This window comes from Ictalurus punctatus, chromosome 3, assembly GCF_001660625.3.
Source record: "Ictalurus punctatus breed USDA103 chromosome 3, Coco_2.0, whole genome shotgun sequence".
NCBI lineage: Eukaryota > Metazoa > Chordata > Actinopteri > Siluriformes > Ictaluridae > Ictalurus > Ictalurus punctatus.
The window spans coordinates 27,517,269-27,532,356 of record NC_030418.2 but is presented as its reverse complement, the minus strand read 5'-3'; the positions used below and the strand labels follow the sequence as shown (position 1 = coordinate 27,532,356).

The 15,088-nt window shown below is 39.4% G+C and overlaps 2 protein-coding genes across 3 annotated transcripts in view; one reads left to right on the top strand and one right to left on the bottom strand.

The window, feature by feature from the left end:
* Positions 1-7,169, top strand: part of galnt2 (UDP-N-acetyl-alpha-D-galactosamine:polypeptide N-acetylgalactosaminyltransferase 2) — a 136,932-nt gene extending 129,763 nt beyond the window's left edge. For both annotated transcript variants that reach the window (XM_053679837.1, XM_017464154.3), the window contains 5 exons: positions 990-1,082; positions 1,250-1,333; positions 2,643-2,769; positions 4,114-4,233; positions 4,609-7,169. In XM_053679837.1, the coding sequence (XP_053535812.1) occupies positions 990-1,082; positions 1,250-1,333; positions 2,643-2,769; positions 4,114-4,233; positions 4,609-4,764 (580 nt within the window). In that variant the 3' untranslated portion in view covers positions 4,765-7,169. The remainder of the gene's footprint in view (positions 1-989; positions 1,083-1,249; positions 1,334-2,642; positions 2,770-4,113; positions 4,234-4,608) is intronic.
* Positions 7,170-9,925: 2,756 nt separating this feature from the next.
* The window catches only part of pgbd5 (piggyBac transposable element derived 5), a 36,839-nt gene continuing 31,676 nt past the window's right edge, over positions 9,926-15,088 (bottom strand). The window contains exon 7 of the mRNA XM_017464155.3: positions 9,926-14,777. Within this exon, the coding sequence (XP_017319644.1) occupies positions 14,582-14,777 (196 nt within the window). The 3' untranslated portion in view covers positions 9,926-14,581. The remainder of the gene's footprint in view (positions 14,778-15,088) is intronic.

Sequence of the window (15,088 nt, the reverse complement as noted above, 5' to 3'; positions counted from 1 at the left end):
GTATTTTTGCATTAAAGCTGCAGCCTTGCTTCCTGTCAACGTAAATAGGGAATGTTTTGATTTCATTAATGTGAAATAAAATCGGTCACCGTATATTTGACTTGGCTAACATTAGACAAGTATTTAATTAACATAATTCAGCCACAAGAGCATTAGTGAGGTCAGGCACTGATGCTCTTGTGGAGCATATTGAGGAGGCCTGGGGTGCTGTCAGCGTTCCAGTTCATCCCAAAGGTGTTCAGTGAGGTTGAGGTCAGGTCTCTCTGCAGGCCGCTCGGTTTGCCAAGGTTGGTGTGGAAGAACTCATGTCTTCATGGATCTCATGGATGTATAGTGCAGAGCATTTAATGGTCCTGATAATGTATCTGATGTACTGAAATGGCTTCAGTAGTAGCATAGTATATAGTAGTAGTACGGTGACGTACTTTCTCTTTTCAAATAACAGTTTTTGGTCCGTTTAAGAGGAAACACTCGTCACTAATATTTAAATGCTAAAGTTTTAGATATAATTGTTACCCATAAACCAATTAAAATCAGCCATCTTCAAGTGCAACTTCAAGCTGAATGCCACATGACGTCCTATTCGCTTCGTTTGGCTCCTAGAGAAAGCAGGACTCCTTGTGTTTCTGTTCTGGTCTGATGTTTTCTGATAAAATTTCCGAGGTTAAAGCAGGCTCCCACACATATGCATTACAGGAAATACACTGTGACTCATAGTTAATATTTCCTCACGAAGGACACACAGCAGCGTTAAATTTTGTGTTACATTTCCGAATTTGAAATTCAAGCAAACTCCAGAATGCTTCAATCAAGTTGCATCTCTGTGGTGCAAAATAGATACACAAGCAGGATTCAAATAGTCCTGGATTCGGATTAGTTACTTGTCCGGATATGCCGTATTGTCAGTATTTTGAGATTTCTAACCATTCCCGACGGATTAATAAGAGCTCACAGGAAATACCTCAGTGAGTGTTGTTCTGCCCCTGCAGGAACACCAGACGAGCAGCAGAGGTATGGATGGACGATTTCAAGAATTTTTATTATGCTGCTGTACCTTCTGCACGGAACGTGCCCTATGGCAAGTAGGTGTCTCCGCATTTCCATCTCCACAGTCCATTTAATTCTTTCCATCCAGAACCACTAAGCTCATGTAACCTCATTTGACATAAAGCACTGTGTCTGCATGTGCGCTCACTTATTTTCTTAAACAGAGTTATCTATTTAAACTGCTCTCTTTTCTCTGTGCCAGTATTCAGAGCAGGCTGGAAATGAAGAAGAGATTAGGCTGCAGGCCATTTAAGTGGTACCTGGAGAACGTGTACCCAGAACTCAGGTGAGCTGCATTCAGTCTGGCTACACTCTCTTTCACCTTGTCATGTTGTTCTTTAGCTCATTTATAACACAACATGCATACAGTTTACACTGTATATTCTGTCCACCGCAAGAAGTTCAATTCAATTCAATGTTCGATTCAGTTTTATTTATATAGCGCTTTCACAAAGCAGCTTTACAGAAATCCAGATATAGATTTATTTATAGCAAGCTGGGGGAAGGAAAAAAAAACTCCCTGAGATGACGTGAGGAAGAAACCTTGAGAGAAACCAGACTCAAAAGGGAACCCATCCTCTTCTGGGTGACGCCAGATAGTGAGATTATAAATCATTTCTTTTGTACAGCTGAGTACTAGAGAGTCAGGCAGTGCTCCGTGTGTTAAAAAGCTCTTCAGTATATGTATCTTTTTTTTTTTCTTTTCCCCCAGTAGAATTTTAACTTTAAGTCTATAATTTCCAGGTTATCTACTGTATAACGAATGATTCTTGAGCATAGTTTTTAGCAAGTGCAATCAACCACCGAACGAAATAACCTGTATTCCTATGGAATGTGTCCACAAGACTGGTGGAATTTTATTTCCACTCCATATCGGAGTGATTCCAAACCAGTTAGTGAGTAAAAAGGAGATTTTATACGTGGAGCATTGGTGGCATAGCGCAGGTTAAGGCTCTGGGTTACTGATCGGAAGGTCGGGGGTTCAAGCCCCAGCGCTGTCAAGCTGCCCCTGTTGGGCCCTTGAGCATCTCCAGGGGCTCTGCTCCAGGGGCGCTGTATCATGGCTGACCCTGGGCTCTGACCCCAACTTCCTAACATGCTGGGGTATGCGAAGAAAAGAATTTCACTATGCTGTAATATGTATATGACGAATAAAGACTCATTATTATCATTAAAGTGAAAACATAGTCATCAGTGTGGGTCATAAACCGGTGAGTGATGTGAGTGTACCACTTTAAGTGTGGCTGTGTACAGTCAGGACACACAAACAGCTTATTTTTAAGCCATTTGCCATCAAAATGCCATTTTTATGATCCCTCATTCATAAATGCAATTACAATTCTGCAAGGCATATGTAAACTTACTTTATGACCGCAACTGTATCGCTGATAATTCTAAATCCTAATCTAGATATCAAGCTAGCGCAGTTAGTTAGCTGATAGTAGGTAGGACTGGTCAGAGCATTATGTTTTTTTATTTTCCTCACATCAGCACGAGAGGCACTCCAGCCAGCGCTTTTATTTTGTGTGTTTTATCTTCGTCCACATCCATACTGTAGACTTTAGTTTCTTAGGCATGTGGTTTGATATTTTCAGGGTCCCAGACCATCAGGACATTGCATTCGGGGCTCTGCAGCAAGGCGGAAACTGCCTCGACACGCTGGGCCACTTTGCCGATGGCGTGGTGGGAGTCTACGAGTGCCACAACGCAGGGGGCAACCAGGTAGCATTCAGAGCACAGGTACATCACTAAACATTTCAGGAGCAGCAGGAGAGCGGTGGATGACGCACACGGTCTGCACTGTGGTGAAGGAATCCATGGGCATGAAGAGTGGCGAGTCACTTAAAGCAAAGCCGCGCTGCACTGTTGGTTTGAAATCACATGTTTATAGCTTCTTTATAGAATCTTTCACATGAGCACTTTTTTTTTTTTATTTTTTTTTTTTACTTTTTCACAGAAACTGAACAGTAATTAATTGGGATGTGGTTAAATGTGAACAAATGCCTGAGGGTGAGTCTCAATCAGCTCCCTAGGTTGTGAATCAGTGTATTGTAAACACGAGCTCGGGCACTAGTAAGGCTCACTACACATTAGGACGCCGATGACTCAATTTCCGGCGGCTACATGATGACTGCATGCTTGCGTTGTAAAAGATCACCAAAAATGAAAAAAAAACAACTGTTTAACAAATATTTAAGTCTTCTACATCATAAATCTTTTAGCTTAAGCACACATGTTTCATGATACGTCAAGCAGGATTGTAGGCAAGCTAATGGATTTTTTTTTTTTTTTTTAAATCATTAAATGCTTCGTTACATTCAAACAAACCATCAAATGTCAAATAACGTTAAAAGCCGCTAACGTAAGTAATCATTTGACAACAATAACAAGCTGCTTATATTTGTAGACGACACTGGCTGAGAGTGAGTCCCTCGTTTGTTTCTTTCAAGCTGAGATGCTTCAGAAAATATGACGTCATTTTCAGTAAAGGAACATACCGAGCATCGATGCTCCCTGGTTTTTGCGGTGCATTGTGGGATTTTTTAAATTTTTTTTGGGAGCAAACTTTTTCCAGTACACTGGAAGGATTTCGCGAATGAGACAGCCCTTAAAATGGCCGACTCCCTGAACAGTGCCCTGAATACTGATCTAGGGATCTGACCGAGACGCATCGCAAGTTGCTAGCACAATGTCCAGGAAATGATCAGGATGCTCATGTGTGAACAGAAGCGGATGCAGTTATTATAACAGAAGCGGATGCAGTTATTCATGAGGCACTCAGTAGTAGACTCGGTGAAAAGGTGCCATACAGTAAGGTGATGAACCATGAAAGAGCCTGTATAATTGAGTTTTGATTGTAAGTGTAAATGTGTGCATCCTGGTGAAATACTGCGTGAGAGCTGCGTGTCTGAATGACACGAATACCGATTAAACTACAGCCCCAAGGCAAAATTACAGTCCTTAAAAATGAAGCGCTTTGATTATTGAACTCTGTAGATGTGTAGAGAGCGATGATACGGTTTCTCTGAATGTCTCATGGAATTCCTCTTTGCTCCATGTGTTCAGGAGTGGGCCTTGACTAAAGATAAGTCGGTGAAGCACATGGACCTGTGTCTGACTGTAGTGGAGCGCATGGCAGGATCTCAGATCAAACTGCAGGGCTGCAGAGAAAACGACAGCAGACAGGCGAGTCAAACACATCTGAATCTGGTGAAACCTCACCGAAACTGTGAAGTGAAATGAAAATCCAACTTGTCGCACACTATGCCTGTCAGACTGATGGGGGGGAGGGGGTTCCTTTCTTTTAAAAAAAAAAAAAATTGACCCCATCCTTATGTACTGTATGAGTACTTTGTGAGCAGTATGTTAAGTTGTATTTTTATAATCTACAATTATAATAATAGGAATAATAAATAATAATAAAAAAGAGACAATCCGTCCACACAGTGCGATATGGTAACGAATGTAGGACGAGTAACTGAGCATGGTTTTGGACCAATGACTGATATCGGTATGGGTATTGATGCATTGTGTGTGTGCGTGCGTGTGTGTGTGTTGCAGAAATGGGAACAGATCGAGAATAACACCAAACTGCGACACGTGGGGAGTAATCTGTGCCTGGACAGCCGGAGCGCCCGTAATGGGGGCCTGACGGTGGAGGTGTGCAATCCCTCTCTCACTCAGCAATGGAAGTTCACCCTCAACCTGCAGCCCTAGTCCGTAACCCCTAGCCCCTACGTCCTGTATCCTTGGTGGGTCACAGAGCAGCGCACGGTCTCTGAGAGAACGCTGTCCAGCTGCAGTGGGTCTGCTCGCCCCTTTCCCCTCACACAGGGCTATGGGGCCAAACAGACCCAAAAACAAACATGAGAACTGTTTTTTGTTGTTTTTTCCATCCAACTATATACCTCACCATTTTATTTTTGGTCCAGCTCTTAATTGAAATGCATTTGAGGTATTTTATTTTCTTCCTATTTCTGATGCCAACCAAATGGATTAGATTTTTGTTGCCCTTGTTCTTTTTCTGATTTCTCTTTTTCATCTTTTTTGTTGTTGTTAGGATTTTTTTTTAATTAATCATACTTGTTTTTGTTTCATGTAACCAATAATGTTGAATGTAAGTGACACTCAATGGAGGCTCCTTTTACGATCGGAGAAAAAACAACAACATGAGGACCTTTCATGTTTCGATCCACGTTCTTGGCCCTGCGTGTGTGTGTAAGAGAGAGAGAGAGAGAGAGAGAGAGAGAGAGAGAGAGAGAGAGAGAATGAATCTGCTGGCCTCAGTTTATGTGAACACTGTGTACAGTCTTTTCAACAAACAAAAAAAAAACCTAATCAGAGGCCAGCGTTGTCTTTTTTTTTTTTTTTTTTTTTTTTTTCCTTTCTTTCTTTATTTCTTTCTTTTTTCCTCCCCCTTGCAGCTTCTAACTAATTGTCATTCTATCTATTTTGCATCTTGAATGTGCAATGAAGAACGACCCGTTTTCTCTTCGAGCCTCTGGAGTGTTTTGGTGGAGAACCAGCAGCGCACCACGTAGTGCTCTGCGCTACCATTCAGTTTCGGTTGCCTTTGTCACAAAACGGCTCATTTGTAGCTGCATTACGTAGAATCATTCCATTGACGAGTACCTGTGTTCTGTTTCAATCGCTCTGACATGAAAATGTATCTGTGCATTATGTTAGGGTCAGTGTGTGGTCACTGTGATCAAAGCCGAATCCCAGTGGCGCCGGACCTGTTTGAATTCCGATCACGGGCTTCCCAAAACTAGAGCCAGGAAATGGTTTCATTTGTGTATTGCACATTTATATTTTACTTGATTTCTTGTTATTTTATTGTATGTCCTTCAGTGATTTAGTGTGATTGCCTTTGACTGTATCCATGCTACTGTAAACAGAAAGGGTCCCTGTGCTGTGCAGCTCTCAGTCAGGGCTGGAAGTAGCTGGACCTCAACTGGACTCTGAGAGAAAAACCTCCATGCCGTAGGTGTGCATTTCTCTCTATTCTACAGCCTCCACATTTTTATGCTTTTTTTCCCATCACCTAGATCATGACGTTCATTACGGTACTTCACACAATGCTGTGGTTCTGCTTAGTCTGTTGTAAATGATACAAACAGATAAACGGAGAAGGTTTGATTATAGTTCCTTTTTTTTTCCTGACTTTGGTGTGTGTCTGATTGAGCATAGCCCTGTAGCGTAATTTATTCTAGATTAGGACACATACTGTTGAGTCTCAGATATACTGTAATCACCAATGTTCGCTTTGTTCCTGAGTATTTTTGACTCTACTACATCACCCTGTATTTGTCCAGCTACAGGGAATCTTTTCCAGACGTCCTTGGATGTGAATCTAAGGACACTAAGACAAGTTGAAGCCTTTGAGTTCATCACTGACACGCTGGCACGAGACTGACTGAATCAGGGTTTAAAAAAATAATAATTAAAAATCCTGACCTGCGCGTGTTCCAGAGTTGGAAAAAGTCAAACATGATGCTGTGCTCTGTATAGTTGGGGCTTTTTATAGATGGCAAATGAAAAAGTTGAGTTTCACTGGTGAAATACGACTGCCTATGATCATTTTGCCATCACAATGCCAACATTTGAGCAATTTTGTACATTCTGGAAAGAAACCTTTATATGATGTCAAAAAAAAAACAAAAACAAAAAAAAACAACAAATGAGGGCCAAATTGTGAGAAATCCATTGCTTATGAATCTGAATTGGAATAAATGTTTACATAGTACACTGTGCCAAAGTTATTTCCTGTTGGGTTCAGTTGTCTCAGCGTACTTCAAAACTAGAACACTGACAGAAATCATGACCCCCATATTTCCCCCAATTTGGTTTTTGAACACAGTAAGGAAAAGTTCTTGATTGCATTTAAAACCAAGGGAGATGTGACAGGGTCGCCAGTTGTTGTAAAAGTGTATATGTGTGTATATACAATCCGTATGTCCATGCATGTACATATAAACACGTACAATTGCAGTTACTAGTGATTTGGTTAATTGTACAGCGCTTTTATTTGTCCTTTTTTTTTTGTTTGTTTTATAGATATGGTGAAAGGTTTACTTTGAATGAGGAAATAATTAACTTAAATAAAAATTTATATATAATCAGTGGTGTTTAATGTAAAGTGTCTGTGAATAGAATCACTGGATGAATGAGTGATTTGAGGTGATCTACTAACAACATGGGGCTGTGGCGTAATCGTCGGGTTTCAGACTTTTCTAGATTTCTTTCGGTCACTGAAGTGCCACTGAATAGCATTCACAGTGTCGTCACTTTGTCTTCAGTACTGAATACGAAGTATTTCAGATCTCAGGACTAATAGAACTAAAGCAGTTTGCTTTAACTAAAACACACACACACAAATGAATGAAGATTATTGACTAGGTAATAGCTCTCAATTTAAAAAAACAAAACAACAGCATCAATTCCTTCAATTTTGAACACTAGCGCACTACAATACAATTAGGCCTCATATGATTCACTAAATAGCCTTTACAAGGGACAGTAGTATTACCATCATCTAGTACCTTATATGTCAATTTTATGCTAAATGCATTTATAAACAGTTAATAATAATTCCTATATTGTATTTAAGGAATAATTGTTGAATTATTAGAAAATAATGCACACCCCGAGGTGGTAATGCGGCCGCAACGCGAAGCGCTATTTTCTAATAATGCAACGGACCGGAGTCAATTATTCCATTTATACCACAGTCACCGCACCTCAGGACATTGTTCAGATGCTTTATTTCAAGACATTTGTTAGGTTTTTGTCCTTAAAATGCTCCAATGTGTGGAACTAATTTATTACGCATCCCATCTCAAGCCTCTGTTGCTAATTAGTTATTAGAGTATGAGAGAGAGAGAGTAACAATGGACATTGTCTCAAAGCAGCTTTACAGAAATATATAAACACATGGATACAGATTTTAAGTGAGTGAATTTATCCCTATTGATGGTGAGGGAAAAACTCCCTAAGATGATATGAGGAAGAAACCTTGAGAGGAACCAGACTCAGAAGGAAACCCGCCCTCATCTGGGTGACAACAGATAGTGTGAAAGTAAAGGGAAGTTCATTATGGTTTTTATATGAAGTCTGATTTGTTGAACTAGTCCACTGTTCACTAAAGGAGACCCAAGTACAAAATTCTATGGGGTAATTGCAGTCCTAAGGCCATAGCAGCAACCGTAGCTCCAGAACCACAGTGCAACTGTTCATGTGAAATTGAGGTAATACCATTTCCATGGTACTTCAAGCAGTACCATCCTCAGCAATCTCCAGGCTGCTCTGTTTGGGGTCGTCCTCAGTGGCGGAATGTAGCTTCCAGTTGACGAGAGCTCCATCCAGAGGTAGGGCCATCACTGCATATCCATGGCTCGGGCCTCCGCTTTGCCCCGTGGCCGCATTACCACCTTGAATGCACATTATTTTCCTAATGATTAAACGGCCCGTCGTCAATTATTCCTTACTTATTTCAGGAAAATCGAAAATGTGTCATTTTGTCTGTTGATAGATCTGTGTGCCGTGGAGGACACTAGGTTCATTTTTCTGTTATTTCGGTTAACTTGACTGCATTACAGTTCCATATCACTTGGCCAAGACCTGACTGTGACTACCTTAGGTGTGCATTTCCTGAAACGTATTTGCACGCCTCAGAACGGCAGCCAATCGGAATCGAGAATTCAACAGCGATGTGGTATAAATTAATATAATCTATACAGCAATGTATTAAAGACATTATTACTATTATTATTATGATGATTCATCTATAGGCATTATAACGTCAACATAACCTACCTAAATTGAAAAAAGAAATCACACTATTGTACTGAAAAGGTATTTTAATATCTGCAACAGTACTACTAAAGACAAGTTTTTAAAAATGACTACTTTCTTATACACCATCGCCAGCTGACCCACACTTTTTAACTAATCTATTGATGTTTTAAGTTTGTATTATTATTATTTACACTGAATGTCCCCTCATCCTGTCCTTATTACTCAATTTCAAATAATGCATCCTACAACTGAGTAATTCCTACCACATTGGCTTCCTCAGCAGCTCAGCTTCTCTCCTGCCTGATAGGACGTCTGCTGCACATCGTTAATCAGACTTTTATTCCACAAAAACTGCAGGGAGTGTTTGTGCTACAGCATTTAAAATCCTTAAGGAATCATGGACAGAAAGCTAAACTGGATAAAGATCATATACGTGTGACTCATTCACCATGCTCGGACCTGGGAAGTAATGAAGCACTATTCATTTGTCACTTGTACTTGTATTTTTTCCTTCACATAATATTTTGGAGTTTTACTTTCTACTCTGTACTTTCTACTGTCTTCCTATGACTTTTTAGCATCAGACAGCTTAAAGAGTCGATCTAAATTCTTAACAAATATAAACTTGAACAGATGAGACAGTAAGAATGAGAGCTGATACTCATTACTCTTACCTATCTACTGCTGCTATGTACACTTTGTATTAATGAAAGCAGTTTGTATTGTGACAGCTAGTTATTAGCGTTCATCAGTTATCATCAAGCTCGCTAACATTTCAGGATTAGGAATATAGCTGCTGTTAGTTCACTTTAGCTAATGTTTTCCATGTTCCGTGAGTAAAAGAGGCACTAATCGACCACAAGTACTCTAAAATCAGTGGTAAATGTTCGTACTTTTACTTTTGTACTTTTAGTATCTACTAGGGTTTATACTTTAACAAAGAATTTTTGAAGCATTACAGCTTATACCGGAATATTAATTTAAATTTAGACTAATTGGACTTTTTGAATTGGATTACTTTTACTACCTCTGACCAAGCCAGTAGCAAATAACAGAACCGTATTCACACTTGCACCCTGAATAGTGTAAAAAAATAAATAAAAAGAGTAATGTTCGTTTATTTGTGTGCAAATTGGTGTATAGTTGCACTGACAAAGGTGAGGAGAAAAAGGTTAAGGAAAGATCAGACAGGAGTGTTGCAATCATGGGTGAAAATTACACAACATTTGCACACAGGTTCTTCATCAACATTCAGAATGGGAAGACGCACAAAGGGTTTTACAGCAACACACACCACAGTCACTACAGTCCTTCTCTGCTGTGAACTTCATAGATAGAGATTATGTACAATGTTAAATTGTTCTTGTCTATCATTTTTTTTGACATTTGGTTCAATGTAAATGATCAGGTCTTAATTATTAACGAAAAACAAATAATTCAAATGTTTGTGTAGATGTTTTCCTCCTCACACACTGCAGATGCTCAGCTTTGATGCCAGTCAACTGTACATAGGTCTATATCATACAGCACAGGTAATTAGCAGCGTATGAGGATTCGTTTTGACTTTATAGGTACAGGTTTTTATCAAGCTATATTTGCAAATCCTAAAGAGTTTTCACCAGCTGTAAGCATGGTTTTATAAGCACCCCAGCCAGTATTTACTATCCTCCTCCTCCAGGTTATAATCTATTGCACTGCAGTACATCACTGTAGTTTAAAAACCCTGAGGTTTCCCTAGACTAAGCTTTCACGAGGACAGAGGAGTCCTGAGATTTACATCAGACTCATCATAATGTTCTACCAGTGGAGTCCATTCTCATCCTCCATGCCTCTGTCTGAACAGTATAGTGAGAGGAAACGGGGTACTAATCCCATAAAGCCATTCATTCATGTTTTCAGATCATCTGTTGCATCACAGGAAATAAGCATTAGTGGCAGTCATTTATGTATTAGATCAAGATCGTTGGCATTGCAGGTGGTCAGCAGTACAAAAACAATGCAATAATGTGAAACAAAAGCTACCACCAAAAGTATTTAAAATAAGGACAAGGAATAGAAATATACAAGACCTTAGAATTTTAAAGTGCTATCTGACAATTCTGTGATTTAACATATCAAGGGTCTTTCTAGAAGATCTTGAAATGTACACAATGTAATCATATTAATAAAGCACTCATGACTAGAGGTGTGCATCAGGAACAGACACAGTGGGATTGCTTGAGCTGCATGACACTGGAGTGGGTAAGATTGATCAGAATTAATGATTGAGGGGGCAGGATCGTTTATAATTATTTTGAGAGTGGGTGGGATTGTTCAGAATTCCTTGTGGATGGGGCAGGATCAGTCACAATTTCTTTTGGAGTGGGTGTGGGATCAAACAGTATTCCTTTGATTGATAATGAGTAAGATTGGTCAGAATTTCTTTGGGAATGGGCAGGTTAGGTAAAAATTCTTTTGAGAGTGGGCAGGAAGGGTCAGAATTCGTTCAGGATAGGGCGAGTCAAAATTCCTTGGGCAGAATCTGGAACAAAAAAAACAGCCCTGTGCACACCTCTACTACTGGACGAATTAAAAGTATATTTAAAAAAAAAAAAAAAAAAAAAGACATCTAGAAAAAGATTAAACAATCATTTTGCCTTCAACAAAAATATACAGATCCAAAATATACTTAATATACTTAACACCACATATCGTCCTACTTTGTACAGACTGACCATAAAGAGCATGCGCCATGTTTAACTACCCCTTCTCAGCATGCTGCTTTTCCACGTTACTGAAAACATGGGACAGAAGAGCAGGTGATGACAGCAATAAAGCAGTGATGCAGTAAACAGGTCCAGGGTAAGTGGGGAAAAAAGTGATTTGACATGGCTTCAGTGTGTTTTGAGTCCATATCTTCAAGAGCAATAGAGTCTGGTAGAGCTGCTCTCTTGTATATAGACAAATTTGCTGCCTTTCTGACTTATTAAGCATTTCCATCCAACAATTTATATGCATCAGCATTCCTTTGGCATCCATCTGAGACACCGTCAGGGGGTCAGTGTCATATGTAGCCATCGCACAGTGATATGGAAGAACTTACAAGCAAAACTACAAGTGTACAAAGCAGAGCATCCAACATTGCTTTTAGACTTTTACTCATTACTGAATCTTCAGGGACGCTTTGTCTGAAGGCCATGAGCAGAATTATTATTTCATGGCATACATAACTGCTGAATAAAATTCCTAGAAAAGGTGTATATGAAAATCTATTGGCCAGATGATCTACAGATACAGATGTTTAACTTATATAATTGAATGATGTATGAAAAGCCAGTTAGCTTGTTAAGTGCAGTAATACAGAGTAAGGAAAATGAATGAATATTCGGTTGTGTTTGGCAAACGTTTAAGCTATTAGCAGTTGTGTTCTATCCTTGCATCTCCATGAAAATATTATTTGAGTCTGGCTAGCACCAGTTTCGACACCTGAATTTTTCTGTTTCTGAACAGATCCGTCATTCATGTTATAACACTAATTAATCGGCCTATTAAAAACTGTTCATCCATCAACCAGATTCGGAAGTGCACACTGTCGTTAAAGCAGCAAAGCGCATTGCACCACCATATTAAACACACCAAATGAAAACTTTTGCAGAACACAATATCTTGTCTATCAAGTAACTATAATTTACAACAACAACAAAAGTCCGGTGGTGAAATCTGCTTGTCCAGGGTTACTGACTTGTCCACTCTTATGATGTACAGTAGATAGCCTTCCAATAAAGTGTTACTGAAATCCCTTCAGATTTTGTTACACATTGCCTAACCACTAGGAAAACATCATCCATCGTTTCTGGGTCCTGATGGAGTTTTCAGATAAATATTCAGCCACATTCCTGTCAGAACAGTTCATCAGAGTCATTTTGAAATGTAAGAAGCATCTCATTGCCATTTCATAACCTTTACCAACTTCTTCGCTCGTTTTCGCAGGCAGGGATCAGTCCCTTGATAACCTCACTCAGCCTAACATCACATTTACACCAACCCTAACTTGATACACACAATGAAATCTATTTACAATCTGCATTCGTCTCATTTACGCTCATTTGCTCCTGCATTCAAATTTCTCAAAGCATGAATATTAATGGATGGATGATAATGTGGATAATGATAATGGGACGAAGAGCGCACACTTTTCCTCCTCAGGCCTCAGAAAATCCACATAAATCCATATTCACATTTATTCTGAGTCATCGTGTTATTTTGGTCTGTTTTATACATTTCCCTTGGAATCCAAAGTGCAAAAATCGAAAGGGAAAGTGCATGTTTTTTTTTTTTTTAACATTTCACACAAATGTGACCATATTTTAAATCAGGCTGAATCAGGAAAGACTTTCACGGGAATAAATAATAGGTACAGTTCAATGCAAAAGTTTTTATACCCCATTGGTTTCTGAGTATGTTTAAAAATGTACTCAGAGGTGCCAACATTGCTAACAAGAAAATACTGGCAGTATGTATGCATGTCAGTGGACAAGGCAGTCTTGGAGAACGAGTTTTGTCCAAGAAATAAATATCGACTCCATTTCTTTTCGACCGAAGAGACCATAATCCTGCCCAAGGGTAAAAAAATAATAATAATAATGCTGTGGCTTAACTGTAATTGTTGGCACCTCTGCATATTTTAAGTTTATGTACAGAAAATATAATACCACTAAGATAAAAACTGAACAGAAAATAGTTTGAAATGAAGTTTTGACATAACCCTCTCAGTCCACATACCTGATTTAAATCAAGGCTGCGCATGACCTCGGACAAAATTTTAATAGATATGTCACTAGAATGGGCAAAAGACTGGCCAATTCATCCAGCAGAGACAGAATATCTTCCAGATATATCAGGAAGACTGTGGGGAGACAAATATTAAAATCAGGGCTATTCCAAAAGCTGTTCAGAGCACATGGATGAGATTCGAGGCAGCTATTAAGGTACAGGGTGGAAATATAAGTTATTAGCAAGGGCGATTATAACACACACACAATACTAATATCTCAACATACACTATTTGTCTTTTTACCACTCTCAGGAAACACGTGTGTAATGTAATAATGTCTTGCCGTTATAAATCATCTTCATTTTGTCCTAAGGGTATGCAAACTTTTGCACTTAACTGTATCAGCTAAGCTATATTACAAAATCACAAGAAATTTTGGAAGACTTTGATGCTTCCATTTCAATGAATGTATATGACACTACATTCTTCATTTACACTTAGGAATGTTCATCGCTGTGTGTGTTTTTATTATTTATTTATTTATTTATTTATTTATTTTTAAATCAGTGCTGCATGTTGTCCTTGCGACGTACAGGAGCAAATCCAAAACGGGAGCAAAGACGCTTTACCACAGGGGGAAACTACGGGGTCAAACTACACAAACACTGTGTCATAAAAATCATTACACATTGACAGGGTCGTACACTCACATTCGTCATGCAGCAGAAGGATACACAGACAGTCGGATGGCTTATATACAGGGTCCTGTGGTGTACAGTAGGAGGGAGGCTTATCATGGAGAGACTGTGAGGAATGCTGATTTTAAATACACTTGGCACGGCTTTGATTCGTCACAGATAGAAGGTGTGAAAATTATCGTGAGCCTAACAGCCGCAGGTCAGTAGCTGTCACTGTCTATGCGTGATTGGCTGTGTGTGTGTGTGTGTGTGTGTGGGGGTGTGTGTTAGACAGCATGCGGTCACTTCACTCTGTAGGTGAGCAGTCGTCCAAGTCCAGTAGCTCTTTGACGAGCCTCTCGCCGAACTGGGCACGGCTATAGCGTTTGACGTGATATGCGTCGGACATCTTGTACAGGATGTAGGCATTGTTGATGGCGATACTGATGGTGAGCCAGAAGACCTGCTGCCACGTCTTGTTGGGTTTATGGAAAATGAAGTACCTGCGTACATTATTCAAAACACTGCTCTTAATATTTTGTCTCTTCCATGGGTGCTACACATAACATCGGAGACCTATACGTACATATCTCTATTTTCAAGGAATATCCTGTGAATACAGAAGGGATATAACTGAATTATACCGAATAAACCTGAGAATACCGCAGTGCTGCTGCATTGTCAATTCTGAAGATTTTCTGAAAGTTGGTGACTTATTTTTTCCTTGTTATTTGACGGCTTATAAAATAGCACTTGATCCAGTATGTGTTATTATTTTGGATTAAATGTTTTATATCCTGCAACAACAGTTATG